Source organism: Caretta caretta, chromosome 2, assembly GCF_965140235.1.
Source record: "Caretta caretta isolate rCarCar2 chromosome 2, rCarCar1.hap1, whole genome shotgun sequence".
NCBI lineage: Eukaryota > Metazoa > Chordata > Testudines > Cheloniidae > Caretta > Caretta caretta.
In genome coordinates this window covers 110,175,799-110,192,936 of record NC_134207.1, presented here as the reverse complement: position 1 = coordinate 110,192,936, position 17,138 = coordinate 110,175,799, and the positions used below count along the sequence as shown (strand labels likewise).

At 44.1% G+C, this 17,138-nt stretch overlaps 1 protein-coding gene across 2 annotated transcripts in view; it reads left to right on the top strand.

The window, feature by feature from the left end:
* The window catches only part of RNF144B (ring finger protein 144B), a 77,940-nt gene that overhangs the window by 43,415 nt on the left and 17,387 nt on the right, over window positions 1-17,138 (top strand). For both annotated transcript variants that reach the window (XM_075125360.1, XM_048839984.2), the window contains one exon: window positions 11,801-11,861. In XM_075125360.1, the coding sequence (XP_074981461.1) occupies window positions 11,801-11,861 (61 nt within the window). The remainder of the gene's footprint in view (window positions 1-11,800; window positions 11,862-17,138) is intronic.

Below are 17,138 nucleotides of genomic sequence, written 5' to 3'. Positions count from 1 at the left end.
TCCTTTCCAAAGCCAACTGATGGGAGTCTTTCCATTGACTTCAATGAGCGTTGACTGAAGCCCTGAATGCTCATGAAATGGAAGGACTCCATAAAACAAGATATAACTTGGCATAGTGCAGGCTAGTGTTATGAATGTGTCACACACCCCTTTGTCAAGGTACTTTATCTTCTTGGTGTGCAGCATTTCTATTCTTCTACTCCATAGCCTATTCTGTTTTTCAGTATAAATAAGATATCTGTTTTATATTTCAGTAAAACTCTCCAGGGTGTCTAACTATATTTTTAGATGCATTTACAGGCTTAATCTTTGTTCTGAGCTGCATTCTGAAGCCTACGCCCTGTTGTGTTTTGTTGCTTTCTATTCCGGCAAAAGCTAAACGTTGTATTCCAGTAAAGTGTTAAACAATGTTGCATTACTTGCTGCTCAGGGACTGTATATGTGCCATACTAGCTTAAAAAAAACAAATGAAAATAGGAACATGTCTTTTTTAAAGCACAGCTGAGCATTTCAGGTATGTTTGGGTAGAATGTACTGCTTGCTCCCAGCCTGAGGAAGGTGTTGGGAATTAGATGTAGGGTGAAATGGAGCTCATTGGGAGGAAATCAGGGAAGAGTAGCTTTCATGCAGGAAAGAGGTGTAGCCGAGAGGATTCGTTACAGATCTATCCCCGCCCACCTTTGACCAAAAGCCTTACTTCTTCTCTGACACAGCGTTCCCTATTGCCCCAAATCTGGAAATTCACCTAATAATCCTCAGTATTAACAGCTTTCCAAAGGGTTGACGTCAATATAAGGTTTACAGCTAATTGATATGCTGACAAAAATGTTCAGATTTCCAAGAGAATGATTTTTATTCATTCCAGCCTAAGTGGCATGGGAAGTATGCAGTTTATAGAAATTATAGCAAGCACTGTTTTGCTGATGGGCTAGGGATACTAAATCCAAAATGGATCGGAAGTGAATCATTTTTCAAGATAAATAGTGTTGTGTGAATTGTTATTCTGGATGAATACTTAAAAAGATTGTTCAAAATTTTGCCTGTAGTTTATCACACAAGAAGGCCATCGGCAGCCTGGAAGTACAGGCCATGGAATCCAAAGGATAATCCTGATGGCTATTTAAGTATGTTGTCATAGTATAGTCAGCAAGTAGGACACTTGCAATTTGAAATGTTACTTTTAGGCAGCTTGCTCTCTGCTCTCATTGGTATAACGATGTTGTGGTAGTGGTGATGGAACTGGTGCTCTGGAAAACAAGAACTTTAATTTTATTATCCAAATAACCAATTTTCGCCATGACATAAAGTACATAAATATTTGGCCATATTTTGTCATAAGGTATGTTGTAGGTAGATCTATGCTGGAACAGGAATTTTTATCCATGAAAAATGTCGAGACATTTGATTTTTTTTTTGTTTTTTGTTTTTTGATTTGGAAACTTGAATTTTTCTGCAAAACAAAATTTTAAAGTATTTTTGTTTTGGGTTGCTTGGAACATTCTGATTTAATAAAATGGGAATACTTCATTCTGACTTTCTAAAAAACTTTGAAATGAAAAGTCATTTCAAAATAAAAAATTGATGTTTAGTTTTGACCTTATTTAACTGCTTTTAAAGTTTTTTTTTTTTCTCCTAAATGAAATTTCATGTAAATCAACAGTCTCTCAAGTTCTGATTTTGATGAAATGGCACTTTCTGACAGAATAGAATAATGTTCTGTTGGAAAATTTTCTACCAGCTCTAGTCCTAGGTCAAATCCTGGGTATTGTGTTAAATCAACAGTTGCTCGTAGTGTAGCCATTTTAAAAGCATACATATATGAAAAGGCAATATTTGATGAAGGAAGGTCTGTTTCAAGATAAAAAGCATTTTAAAAAGCAAACCAGTTATCTTCTCAAACAAGACGTTTTATTCTTTAAGAACCAATTTTGAATTGGATTCATAGGTGTTAGAGATGGAAAGGACCTAGTATGTTATCCAGTTATTCTCTCTGCTGATGCAGAATTGTCCCATACCGAATGGCCTTGACTGTGCTGGGGATTTGCCCTGAAATACACCAGTGAGTGACTGAGCTGCATTAGTGCACAACCTCCGGTGTAGACATAAGCCACAGTTTGCATTTATGCAGCTGATGGTGCTGATCACAGCTTGCACTGATGACCAGAATCAGAGCAAATCCCCAGTGCAGGCAAGACCTATATTTTCTAGTGCAGGAGCTCTCCAACTAGAGTGTCTGAGGGATTGTCCTTCTTCTCTCCCAGCCCTGCTGCCTTCTCTTCCATTTGTCCTCATGTAGCATTCCTCTGCCAACTACAGCAATCACTTATGTTGAAAAGTAATATTAGGAAAGTACTTATGGTATCATTAGTTGTCTTTTAATGAAGTTTAGCAGCTGAAACAAGGAGGAGAGCCAGCATCATATGACCAGCTAGCTCTGCACAGACTGCCAGCGAGTGGTCAACTGGCCACAATTAGTCCACAGCCTCTCTGTTCATGATTTGTCTGTTACTTCTGATTCCTATATAGCATGAAGTGTGTAGCACTTGGTATCTGTAGGCCTCATGTATATATGATTTAGATCTGTAAGTGTCCTGTTTTCATTGCAGGCATAAATATAAATCTGGCCTGACTCTCCTCTCTCTCTTTAGTTTTGCACCACATCACTCCATTGATTTCAGTAGAGTTCTGATTTACATGATTGACACCAGTATAACTGAGAGCTGACTCAGGCACATCATCTGTCTTGTAAAGAGATGCAGGGATGGTCTGAATGATTTTTTTTTTTTTAACATTGGCCCAAATCTTTAAAGTTCTTACTGATTGTATATCAGTTCTTATTTGGGCAAAAATCCAATTAGCATGCATTTTAAAAAGGTTAATTATTTTCTTTCTTTTTAATTTGAAAACTGGTTGGTCATTCACTAGAAGTGAAGTGTAAGAAGGTAGAGATCCACTGCCATCAGATCTTTGTTTTCCAGCATCCAAATTATTTTATTTTCCTCTTTGTCATCCACTGGTGCTTTCAATAAACGCGAAGGGAGCAAGTAAGCAAGTTCTATTTGAAATGAGCGAGCTCCTTAACGGTGAAGATAAATATTTTATGATGAAACTAGTGAATGCTGTATCTGGTGGTGGGAGGAGTGAGGTTAGCCTCCGACACTGAGGAGGCTGAAACCTCCCTCTGCCCATGAAAACCAAACCCAACCTACGCTGTTTGGTCTTGACTTATCAAAGTGTTTCCTGTTGCTGTGGTGTCAATAACGTTCTGCCATAAATGCAAAGCCATACAATTTGTGCTTTTAAATATTTAAGGTGTGGGATTTTTAGGTGAATTTTCTGTAGAAGTGAAGTCTGCATGTTGGAAGGCTATGAGGAATGATTTTTCAACTTTTCTCATATACAAAAGTATATGTGTAAGGGGACTTGTAGCGGAGTGGACATCCGCTCGGGCCCAGAGGGGTTTAAGATAGCCCTGGGAGAGGGCTGGGGCAGGGGAAGAGCTGGGCTGATTGGCAGAGCATCCACAGCTGGGGGCCATGCCCCAAAAGACCCAGCGGGCCTTATAAAAGCCAGGGAAGGCGGGAGCGGAAGAGTGTGCGCTCGCGCTCTCTCTCTCGCGCTCTGAGAGGAGGGACCTGGCTGCAGAAACCTGAATAGAGGACCTAGTTTGGAGCAGGGCTGGGGAAAGGCCAAGGGAGCTGTGGAGCTCTGGCCTAGGAAAGCCCCAGGCTGCAGGCCTGGGAAGGCCAATTAGGTACAGGGGTTGCAGGGGCAGCCATGGGTAGGCAGAGGCAGCAGGTCCAAACCCAGCCTTGCCAGTGATGAGTGGCTCATACTGCAGCCTGCCCCAGGGTGTGGGGGCTAGCTGGTGACTGGCAGGAGCCTACGACTGAGGTGAGGTAGGGATAGTGGGTGGGGGAGGCTCCCCTGGGAGGGGAGACCCAGAACTGTGGGGTACTGCCAGGGGACAGCACCCAGCGAAAGGGGCACTGGGGTCCTGGGAGGGACACGGGAGCCAGCAGCAGCAAGGCGAGACACCGGCCTGAAGAGAGCACTCCGGAGGCTGGAACGCTAATTCCCTGAGACGACCAGCATGAGGGGCCACCGGTGAGTCTGCGCCCAGTTACAGGACTGTTGCCCCCTTACTAACATTCAATGGGGGTGTCTTGGTTGGCTAGCTCCCAGTACTAAAAGGGGAAGGGTCGATGGGAAATCAGGACCCTGAGACTGACAGTCCCCAGGAACAATGGGGAGAGGCCAATGGTCCAGGTCAGCCTGAATGACAGGGCGGGCAGGCTAATCAGGGAGTCAGGAGGCCAGGAAGGTCCCATCCTCCCTGTGAGCTGGAATTGCCTGGGTCAGACAGAGAGGGGCCGAGCTAAGGTGAGAGCAGGGCACCGTGCTGAGCTGGAGAGCAGAGCCGTACCAGATCCAGAGGGACCAGAAAAGCAGCCTAGGAAGCAGGTCAGAGTTGGGAGCAGAGTCACAGAAACAGCCCAGGGAGAGGAGACCCTGTGCTGGGAGCAGAGCTGCAGCCACAGAACCAGGTGTGGTGAGCAAGGGGGGACCCTGGGCAAAGGGCCCAGCGCAGAAAGACACCAGCAGCCAAGGGTCCTTGCAGGCCAGACTGGGAGGGGGATCTTAACCCAACAGGGGGCTGACGCTGGGAAGAAGGGTCCCACCACCCAAAGCCTGGAGGTGTGTGGCCACCACCAGAGCAAGTGTCCAACACGCAGCATCCCTGCAGCACAGCCAGGGCCTGAGAAGGAGGCCTGGGACCTACAAGGAACAGACTGTGAACTGCCCTGACATTCCAGAGACACTGTTTGTGATGTTCCCTGCCACAGAGCGGGGTGATGTATTTTCCTTTAACCTTTCCCATTTTTCCTTCTTCTTTTTTAAATTAATTGTTGATTAAACAACTTGTATTTTCTTTAAATTGTATGTAGTGATCAGTGGGTCAGGGAAGTGCCCAGTGCGGAGAGTACCCTGGAGTGGGGACACCCTAGCCCCTATCCTAAGTGACCACAGCAGGTTTTGGGGTTGAGCCCCCCAGGAATCCTGGGCCCAGCCTTGTTGGGGTTGCGAGGACTCTGCCAGGCAGGAGAGTGGAAGGGGAGCCCTCAAGGACAGGGAGGCCTCTGGGTAAAGGAACTGGGAGCGAGGACTCGGATCCTTTCACTAGCCCACTTCACCGGTGTAATGCAGAAGCCAGGAAAGTTTCCCCCACAATAGCTGGACCATTCCCCCGCTTACATATGCTGCCTCCAGGCATGGATTTAGGGGTTTTGGCAGAGGAGGTTACTGGCTGGTGCAGCTCCCTGTGGTAGCCTGGTTCATGGTGTTTGTGGTGGTCTCACTTATTCAAACATCCATTTTACTAGAACATCATCTGTTGTGAGGAACCTCCCTCTCTATGGGCAAGATTATGGCATGGTCCACATGGCTGCTCAGGGACATAAATGGATGTAAGATCCATTCCCCTCTGTGACCTCCCTGACTCTCCATTGCAAGCATGAGGATTTAAGCAGCGGCTGTGTGTCCAGTACGCTCCCTCTCTGGTGCATCTCTTGGGAGAGTAGATGGAGCTTTTTGGCTCTGCCGCCTCCAATGTGCTGGCCACTAGAGTAGTGGGTGAGCAAGTGAGGGAGGGCACAAGAAAGGACTAATTCCTAGCTGCTTCCATGTGCTACCCTGTACTGAGGGCTGTAAATAAATGGACAGTCTAGCCTTGTGTGCATTGAACCTCATTCCTTTCATCCTCCTTTATTTGTTTCTTTGCCTCAGGGACCTACAGTGTCTCCCAGTTACTGTAACCTTTATAGAACTCATTAAGAATCCTATTGTTGGACACTGTGCAAGGGCGTCACTGGGCGTTCTGAGTTACAGCATCTCCATATGTTTACTGGGATTTCTTATAAGTCTTTATGCTTTGTGAGAAAGGCGCTATCCCCACTACAGTTATATTTTTTTATAACGATATTGTAGAAGTGCCTAATGTGTACAAAATCTAAAACTTATTTAAAAGCCAAAACGTATGATAAATCGCAAATGTAATGCCTGACAGCTTTTCAGAGGAGAAGAGCATTTGTCCTCTTGTTATCCATGTACATTTTCGCTAGACCTTTAACATAATTAAAAACAGCTCTGAAATATTTCCTTTGGCATTTGTCAACCAGCCTCCTTAAATTGTTCTTAGCCTGGAACAAGCTTTGGTATTTTCCTTTCTGTCACATACCTGCTCTCCTTCCTTTGTCACTTTTTAATCAAACTTGGTACAGCTTTGATTCCGAACCCTGATTCCCAATGGCTTTGGAAGCTCTGGGTGTGTGGATATAGTGGATGGGATTATCAGGAGAGTGGGGGGTAGAAATGTAACAGACGTGTAAGGGAGCCGTTAAAAGTCAGCCTGAAAAAATGCCAGGATAGGAGGAGACAAACATTTAATCTCACAATGATCCTATCCAATGCTTGTCATCTTTGCTTTATTAAATGTAACTGAGATTAAAAACGTCTTGTGTCAGGGATGTGCCACTTTTATTTCCCTATGAAGTGCCAAGGGCTGAATAAATAATAATTATGATTTCATCGCTCTTTTTAATTCACAGCACTAGCAGCTATTAAGGTGTCATATACACAAGCAATGATGATATTTCTTTAAGAAACACTCAAATAGAGTCTTTTAAGGCACCTGGAAATCTGGGGAAATTGTGGGATAGATCCTTGGTCCTATTTTTGCCAGCTTTGTGGTGCAAAGGAGCCAGAAATTTGGTGGGTCTGTCAGAGTGAGGATTTCATGGAATGGGGAATTAGCTGTATGCCACCCACTTTCCAGGCCAGTCCTGCAATCCCCAGTTGCTAGAAAGGCCCATTGAACTAGTCAGCTGGATGTAATTAAGTTATCTCAAGGGCTGGGCATCGACTCACCAGTCCCAGGGTCAGGGTGTCATAAAGTAGACATAAAGACATCCTTGCTACTTCCCTGCCTGTTAAATGTATCTTAGTCACAGCTGAGGATCTAGCCCTGTTTACATAACCAATAGGTTTATGTTTTTGTTTGCAAAGTAAAGAGTGACATTTTCTTATGTAAGGAAATTTCCAATGGTCAATATGCAGAAACTTTTTTTATTTTGTACTTCTGTATCACATTTCATTTAAATGCACTGAGTCTCTGTGTGTATATAATGTCTTCTGCAGTTTCCACAGTATGCATCCGATGAAGTGAGCTGTAGCTCACGAAAGCTTATGCTCAAATAAATTGGTTAGTCTCTAAGGTGCCACAAGTCCTCCTTTTCTTTTTGCGAATACAGACTAACACGGCTGTTACTCTGAAATGAGTCTCACAAGACTCCTGAGAAAATGTTATCTCCATTTTAAAGATGGCAAAACTGGTAGAGGTTACATGAGTTGCCGAAGATCTGAATGAGCCAGTAACAGCTGGAAATGTAACTCAGGCTTTCTGACTCCTTAACCCATAATGTAGCTACAAGATTTCTCTCTTCCCCCCCTTATAACATAGGGCATGAGTCAAACCCTTTGAAACCAATAGGATCAGGCCCACATTGCAATTTTTCTCTGAATTTACTCTAAAGAAATTTCTTGTACTTTATATTTTCTACAGGATGAACCTTTTAACTATAGTATTTGTTAAAGTTTTAACACATTTTCTTCTCAGAGTTAGGATTTTTTTTCCGAAAGAACAAATATTTATGTATTGCATGGAAGGAGTAAAGTCTACAATGAACTTTGGCCTATTGTGCACTTCACTGTATATTCATTAACTTTAAGTGCAGCTATTAAAACAGCTTTTTGTTTTGTTTGGTTTTGTTTTTTATTTATTTTTTGTTCAGAGGTTCTTGTGAACAGGGGGCAGCTGGCCTTTAAGACTAGTAGGGATAATCCCCTCAAATATTGCCATCCCTACCAGCCACACTGTAGATGCAATACCGTCTGCTGGGACTCCTGGTGGAGCTAATACTGCTCCAGTCCCTGGAATAAGCAGAACCCTCCCTGCGTTGCCACTGGTGTCTTCTGGAGCTGCAATCCTGGAAATCCCTGCAGCATATAGACTGCAGACAGCAGAGGGAGGAGGCACAAAACCAGGATTACAGGCTTGTATGGGGCTATTTCCCGTTAACTCCATAGAGGCAGAATATGGGGCTCCCCGAATACATTCCCTGAAGTCATCACCTGTCCAGGTTACCTCTGCTCCTAATTCTCCAGCACCAGCAATTTATGAGCCTAGCGGTGTTAGATATCAGAGATGAGGGGGAAGGGTTAGCCATGGTTCTTTAGCTCAGGCTGTAGCAATTCATGTCTTTCCTACCTTCCCAGGGTGTATTGAGGACAAATACAGTAAAAGACTGTGAGCTGCTCAGATACTGTGACAACAGGGGTCATATTAGTACCTAAGATCTGAAGGGTTCTAAGCCTAGAGATGGGTTTTCAAAGTCCTGAAGGGTTTATGCAGTGATGAGCTGCCAAAATATTAACAGGTTCCCTCCTCACCCTACGAGGGGGTCGTTGCCCACCCCCAGGGACTCCTGCCCCATTCACCCCCTTCCCCTGTCCCCTGACTGCCCCCAGAACCAGGCAGGAGGGTCTCGTGGGCCACCGTAGTGGGTGCCCACCCCACCCCTAAGAGCCAGAGGCACCTGCCGGGGGGCGAGGTGGGGAGTCCTGGCGGTGCTTACCTGGGGCAGCTCCCAGGAAGCATCCGGCAGGTCCCTCTGGCTCCTAGGGGCCGGGGAGCATAGCAAGGGGGGAGCAGGGGGAGCAGCATCTCCCCCACTAATCACATCAAAAGTGGCGCCTTAGGTGCCAACTCCCTGGGTGTTCCAGGGCTGGAGCACCCACTCTGAACCCATGGGGAAAATTTGGTGGGTGCAGAGCACCCACCAGCAGCTCCCTGCCCGGCCCCAGCTCACCTCCACTCCGCCTCCTCCCCTGAACGCACTGCCCCGATCTGCTTCTCCGCACCCCCCACCAGCTTCCCACGAATCAGCTGTTCGGCGGGAAGCCAGGGAGAACTGAGAAGCAGGTCACGGCTTCCCGCTCAGGCCGAGGGTGGCGGAGGTGAGCTGGGGCAGGGAGCAGTTCCCCTGTGCACCCTCCCCCCCCACCCCAGGTTACCTACTGCGGCGCGCGCAGCCCTCCCCCAGCCCAAGCTCACCTCTGCTCTGCCTCCCTGGGCCTGAGCGGGAAGCTGCAGCTTGCTTCTCAGCCCCCCCGGCTTCCTGCATGAACAGCTGATTCGCAGGAAGCCTGGGGGGCGGAGAAGCAGAGTGGGGGCAGTGTGTTCAGGGGAGGAGGCGGAGGTGAGCTGGGGCCAGGGGTGGGGCGGGGAGCTGCTGGTGGGTGGTCTGCACCCACCAAATTTTCCGCTTGGGAGCTCCAGGGCTGGAACACCTGTGGAGTTGGCGCCTAAGGCGTCACTTTTGGCCAGTTAAATTTAGAAGCCCTTTTAGAACCGGTTGTCCCTCGTGGAACAACGGGTTCTAAAAGGGCTTCTAAATTTAACAACCGGTTCTAGCGAAGTGGTGCGAACCAGCTCCAGCTCACCACTGGGTTTATGTGTACAGGGGTGTGCTAGTAGGGGTTCTGAGCTGAGAAGTGATGGGAGGGAGAGATTTCAGAGCTGAGGGAGGTGGTTCTGAGCCATGGAGAGGTTAGATAGGAAAAGAGGGGCTGATTAGATGGAAGGCTGTGTTTGTGGGTGCATATATTTAAACAGTCAGCTCTCATCTTTGATTTAACTCTGCTCCTGCTGAAATCAGTGGTAAAATTCTCATTGATTTCAACAGAAGCAGCGTAAGGCCAATGTTGAATGCATTTGAAAATCCCAACCTCAATTAAAATCGCACACTCTAGCACTGAGGATTTTTTGACAAATAGTTTCTTGAGTAGTAAAGGGCATGCTTAGGAATCCCCAATTAATGCATTAGTGATGCCACACATTTTAAAATACAGTAGCTGTCAGAGCCTGAATGACTAGAAAGGAGCAGCTGGATTAACTCTTACTTTCTCCAAACTCTGTTCAGATTTCAAGGCAACCAGGAGGAATATGGACAATGCTGAAATTGCACCTTTCTTTTTTCACTCTTTGGCTTCATTCTTTACTGAAATTCCTCAGCTCCTTTTTTTTTTTCAAGTTCGATTACTGTTGTGTTTCTAAGAATGTTTCAAACTAATTTTTAATGAACAGATGAAAATGTCTTGAAGCTCATATTACCCTAGAGAGCTGTCAGAGGAAAGAGGTTTGTCCCTTGAAAAGACAGTGTATAGTAATTTCTGTTCAATCTCTGAACTAGAAAGAAAAAATATTTTGAACCTTAAGACTGTGACTGATTAAGCTAAGAATGTGTCCTGTGAAAACTTGCTAATGTTTCTAAGTCTGACATAAAATCCTTTGATTTCCTCAGTTATAAATCTTTTAAGCATCTTTAAAACACTTAAATCCTGATGTCAGTGGCATTATTTTTTGTATAACATGGGTTAGATCAAATAAATGATCCAAACGTCTGCCTTTGAAATGCAACTTTATATTCCAGACTGCTTAATTTTTGTACCTTGAGTAAAATGAGTTATGTACAAATGACTTTGCTCCTTCCCAGTGGCAAAACCAATCCAAATTACAAGCAGGATAACTTGTATTGTATTTTTGTCTGTATTCTAATACTTTTCATACTGGCGCAACAGAGGGCGAGGCAACCAAGAGTTTTACTGCTTCAGTGAGTACTGGAGAGGGCTAAATTCTGGGGGTGTAATGCTGTAGGGCCTCATGTGAAGTGCAGAGAGCCATCAACTCCCTCTGAAACTGTTCATTTGTATCAGTGGGAGTTGAGGCACCTCAGAAAACAGGTCCTAATTTAACAGGAAAATTTAGGAAGGTGGGTTTATTCTCAGGAGAAAAGAGAAGAGACTGAGGTGGACTAATACCATTTTTCAGAATGATGGAAGAGTATTTACAGTGACGGATAAATATAGGTGATGGGTTCAAAATCTAAGATCCAAAGGGCCATATCTTCATCTGGTATAAATCAATGTAACTTCGTTGACTCAAATGAACCATGCTGACTTGCACCAGATGAGGCTCTGGCTAATAATCTTAAAAAAATTAGGGTGACTGAATGTCTTTATAGGGTAGATAATGGAGGATACAGCCCTTCAGCACCTCTGTCACCAGTTCAAATCCAGCCATGGTTGGTAGTGACTCAGACATACCAGCTAACGTCTATGTGGTTGCCTATATGAAATGAGTTGGTAATTTCAGTCCAGTTCACAGTGGACAAGGGTGCACATCACAAAATCCAGCAACACTGTTGTCGTCAATCTTAGCCAAAATGACAACGAAGGGAGACTAAACTCCCCTCTCAGTACCCTAGAGGTGACTCCTGTCACCAAGATTGAAGGACACTGGCAGAGGGAAGCTTTCCTTGTTTTACTTCTGTACATAAATAAAACAGGGCTGGCAATCTATCACCTTTCATTAATAATAAATCCACATGAAATACATGGGGAAGCTAGAAGTAAATAAAGCACCCAGGAAGAACTATTTCTTGTGAAGGATAATAAACATAGGGACTAAGTTACTGGAATGTGTGACCTGAAATACAGGTGGTCTGGAATTACGTAGACTTGCATCTGGAGAAGGAAGGGATTGAGGAGAATGGGGGGGAAGGGGAAACTAGTAAAGGAAGGTTGGTTGAAATGAGACTCAAAAGAGCAGGCATATGGGGCTGGCTGGTTTTTTTTTTTTTTCTTTTCCTAACATTTCTTCTATTCTTATGTTTCATTTCAGATTGCCTGTTTGGTACCTGTTGATCAGTTTCAGTTATACCAACGACTGAAATTTGAACGAGGTGTGAACCATTTATTTTATATTTATCCTACCATGGCTTAAAATATGGGGTTACGGGGTTCTACTGATTACTAGAAGGCCCTCTCCCCTAGGGAGGGAAAAGGCCTTCCTTTTAACATAACTTAACTACAAAGAGTCGGCTGGATTCTATTCCTCCTCAAGTCAGTAACAAAACTCCCATGGACATAAGCAGGAGCAGGACCAACAAGGCAATTTTTTAAAATTAAATTTATTAGCGAAAATATTCAAACTTGTGTGCCTGAGATTAGATTACCTTTCCTGCAGAATCCCCCATACTGGGTCCTTGGGAGAGCTGCAGTGAGGCGGCATCCATGATAGAATGGGTGTAGCTGTGCTGCAAGGGACCAGGTGGCATTTGCATTAGGTTAGGATGCCAGGGGCTGGCATTGGTATGGAGGCATGGAGCGTCCAAGTGGATGTCCTTGGCCTTCCATGATCCTAGAGGATCTGCAATGTTTGGGTTTTTCCATGTGAGCAAACCCAGTTTGCATGATAGGACAATAAAGGGAAAGTGGGGAGACCTCTGCAATGGAACCCTCACCAAGATTTTCTCCCCTGGTTTTTACCATGGGAGGGGATCTGGCTCATTATTGACTACAGCAGAGGTCCCCAAACTGTGAGGCCCACCTCTCTAGTGGGGTTCCAAGGAACATTTGGGAGACATGGGTGGGGTCCTGGGCAAGTCCCCATGGGACTGCCACCCAGCTCTGCTCCTGGCCGTGGCCGTCAGCCCCGTATCCGGGGCCCCAGCTTCTGGCCTCAGCCCCCAGCCTCAGCTCCACTTCCACCCCCAGCTGTGGCCCCATCCTCAGCTCTCTTAACCCTGTCTGTATCCCCCCTCACTCCTGGAGCGACAACCCCACTCCTGGCCCCAGCTTGGGGAAGGGCAGATAGGGGTAAGGAGGGGCGTGAGGTAAAAAGTTAGGGGACCACTGGACTACAGCTTTTGTCATAAAGAAGCCGATAACATTAAGAACATAAGAATGACATATGGGTGAGACCCGTGGTCCATCTAGCCTAGTATCCTGTCTTCCAACAGTGGTCAGTGCCAGGTGCCCCAGAGAGAATGGACAGAACCAGGGCAATTGTCAAGTGATCCATCCCCTGTCATCCAGTCCCAGCTTCTGGCAGTAGGAGGTGTAGAGACACCTGGAGCTAGGGGGTTAATGGCCACTATCCTCCATGGTTTCTTGAATGCTGTTATACTTTTGGCCTTCACAACATCCACTGGCAATGAGCTCTGCAGGCTAACGATGCATTGTGTGAAGAAGTACTTCCTTATGTTTGTGTTAAACCTGCTGCCTATTAATTTTTCATTGGGTGACCCCTGGTTTTTGTTTTTAATGAAGGGGCAAATAATACATCCCTGTTCGCTTTCTCTATACCATAATTTTATAGACCACTATAATATCCCCCCTCAGTCATCTTTTTTCTAAACTGAACAGTTCCAGCCTTTTTAATCTTTCTGTACAGAAGCTGTTCTGTACCCCCAAATCATTTTGTTGCCCTTCTCTGTACCTTTTCCAATTCTAATCTTTTTTTGAGATGGGATGACCATCAAGCTACCTGTGCTCACCTTTCATAATTCTGCCCCTGCCAAGTGGTCTGTTTTAGTTTTACGTAGTCCCACCTTCCTCCACCATCATCTCCACTCAGCCAACAATGTTGACCTCATCACAAGTTTTTTTTTTTTTTTTTTTTACACGAAACCTTTCTGCATCTTCTTCCATGCTGCCCCTTAGGAATGGAACACCTATTCTGGAATGACTGGCAAGGCCACTACGCTTTTGTCCTTTGAATTGCTTCTCAGGGCTCATCTCTGCCATGGCATATGTAAGAAATCAGACAGTTATGTTGACTTGAGTGACAGGTTGGATTATTTGGCATATACATAATTTTAAATATTATGTATAAGTGTATCTAATGAGTCAAGTTTATTAATAGTGACTTAACCGTAGGCCAGTGTGCCAAAACCAAGCTATATTACAATAAACCTTAATTTTTTTTACAATATTAATACATATAAATACAAATTAACAGCATAAAACCAATTAAAGCATATAAAATCATGTGCCATTTGCCTTTTCCCTCAGTCTAGTGACTGACCATGGAAGTACAGCAACTGCTCAGATCAGATGCATTGTCAGTGCCTAATAAACATTTTATTTTCTGAGAGGTCGTAGGAAAAAGGCATCTGATACCAAAACCAGGGACAGCCATTTTGACCTCAAGTGGCAATACAAATTACAATATAATGGGGTAGGTCTTCTGCCTGCCCAGAGCCACATAGACAGAGGCGGTTACATTTCTCCATGCCAGTATGGCTGCCTTCTAAGTAAACTGTCTGCATAGATTGAAAACAGAGCTGTAAAGACTGTCCATAACTTGCTATTGAACAAGCTGTCTAAATAATTGGCATACCCATGAATCTTTTTAACAAGAGGGAACCAAGGAGACATCTTTGTAATGGAAAGAACTGCCATGTCTAATTGCTTTTTAGTATCCTCTAATCTCAATTTGATTTGAAATTTTAAAATGTGAAATCACTAGTCTAATCTTTTTCCAATTCTGAGGCCTAGAGAATGCAAATAGTTCTGAATATACCCTAACCAAGGAAATTTATATGGAAAAGCCCTACTGAGCTGTTCCTCTAAGCATAGCCTTGGCAAATGTTGTTGTGGATGCATACTATGAATGTGAAGTCAAAAATTGATATTACACTTTAGACAATAGAATTCATGCCTGTCTCGGCTCTAAGAAGAGCAGTTGAGGTATTATTTGGGAGACCAAGTATCTTCCTCAAACACTTTGTTTTGGATCATTCCAATCCCATGGGATCAGTCCATTCCCATGTTTCTGCACCATACAAAATTTGAGCACATACCTTGGCCTCAAACTCTCTTAAGGCAGTGGTTTTCAAACTGCAGGTCACAACCCAGTACTAGGTTGTGGAATGTAAGGCACTGGGTTGTGGCGGCTCTGGTCAGCACTGCCGACTGGGCCGTTAAAAGTCTCGTCAGTGGTGCTGCCCAGCTAAGGCAGGCTAGTCCCAACCTGTTCTGACACTGCGCTGCACCCCAGAACTGGCCAGCAGCAGGTCCAGCTCCTAGGCAGATAGGCCACGCGGCTCTGTGTGCTGCCCCCGCCCCAAGCACCGGCTCCACGCTCCCATTGGTCGGTGTTGGTAAAGTGCCCCTTCATGTCCTTACTATGCCTACCTTAGAAACTTCCCACCTGAATCTATCAAAAAATCACTAAAAGTTTTTGGATTGCTCAATTTATTATTTTATCTGTAGTATTTCTCGAGGGCAGAGCAAACAACCAGTCACTGTATGAAGAATGATACATTTCATATTTCCTTATCTTCTACACCCAATTGAGCATTAAAATGATCTAAAAATAAAGCTTGCTGATGGATAATTTATTAATCAATATGTCAATAAAAGATTCTAGCTCTGTCCATAAGGATTTGTTATAATAGGAGGATCCCGATGGTGGCAAATAAGCATATTCAAAGCAACTAAAGTAATATTATAAAGGAAATAGGGATTACCTGGAACTAATACATTAACTGTAGCATTTAATTTGACTGAAATTAAAAGGGCCAGTCCACTGAATGGTCTTCCCTTCTTAGCACATATGATAAATTTCAAAACAAAATTCATAATTGGGGAGATAAAAAGATCCATCTTTGGTGAGCCAAGTTCCTTGTAAAAAAAAAAATTAAATCAAATAGAGATGAGATTTTAAAGGTTTTTCACAACAAATAATTCTTAAATTCCAAATCAAGGGCTTTGCTTTTGAGGCTGTTGAATTCATTTCATGAATTCATCAATAACTATCATGGATCCAGAGGGAAACTTCTAGTCAAGTCAATTCCTTAACTTACTAATTGAGAATCCTGATATCAGTACAAATCACCCCATTAGATTTACAGTTATGGTTAGATTTCCCAATTGTTCCCTCTTCAATCCTTTGATTGCATGTTAACTCCTGTATATTAAAATCTAAGACTGACCCCCCTGGATGTACTTATACCACAGGATAAAGACCAACTGAATTTTTAGGAGATCTTTTTATGCTTGTTTTTATCACTTAACCAAGGAGGAGAGGAGTTCAAGTAATCATTCCCAAACTATCAGAGGGGTAGCTGTGTTGGTCTGGATCTGTAAAAGCAGCAAAGAGTCCTGTGGCACCTTATAGACTAACAGACGAAGTGGGATGCATGCATCCGATGAAGTGGGTATTTACCCACAAAAGCTTATGCTCCAATACGTCTGTTAGACTATAAAGTGCCACAAGACTCTTTGCTGCTATTCCCAAACTAGTTAATTTTAACCTTATTTATTCTGTATCGTCTGAAACTAAAGGGACTTGTCTTCACAACCGGGGAAATCAATGCTGTTGCAATCGATGCAGTGGGTGTCGATTTAGCAGTTCTAGTAAAGACCCACTAAATGGATGGCAGAGCGCTCTCCGGTTGACTCTGGTACTCCACTGGAATGAGAGGAATAAGGGAAGTTGACTGGAGAGCATCTCCCGTCAACATACCCCAGTGTCTTCACTGCGCTAAGTCGACCTCAGCTATGTTGACTCTAGCTACATTATTCATGTAGCTAGAGTAGCATAACTTAGGTCAACTTACCCCAGTAGTGAAGACAAGACTATCCGGGGAATGGAGGGCTTAACTGCCCCACCAGTTTTTAAATGCTAACTACACACATTCTTGTAGACGTAGGTTAAAGTCTATTATCCACAGATCTGATTTGTAAAGATTAAAGTATACAGTGCTGCTCTCTCAGTATATAAATCTGGTGTCACAAATGAGCCAGAGTCTCTGCCCTTTCTGTAGGAATATTTTTGAAAATACTATTAGTCAAAACTCTTTAAGCCAGAGCCATTGTATTGATTACGTGCATGGAGGAAATCCAGCCCTCTTTTCAGCTTTGTAGCTATTGAAGATGCACAATCAGTTAAACAATTTTCTTAGAGTCTAAACTCTTGCCATATCTGCCATAGGCTTCCCAAAGTGATACAGAAATCAAAGAAAGATTCTTTTATTTCAGAAATGTCTAAACATTTTACCAATAAGCTTTCCCAACTTATACATTGATGACAACCAGGGGCAGTGTCTGATGAAAAATTCATGGAAAAGATTGTGTTTGATTCTGTAGATTTGAAATCTACCAAGTATTTTACAGAGAATTCAAAAGTCTGGCCAAGTAATTGTCCTGTGAAAACCATCCTGGGCCTGATT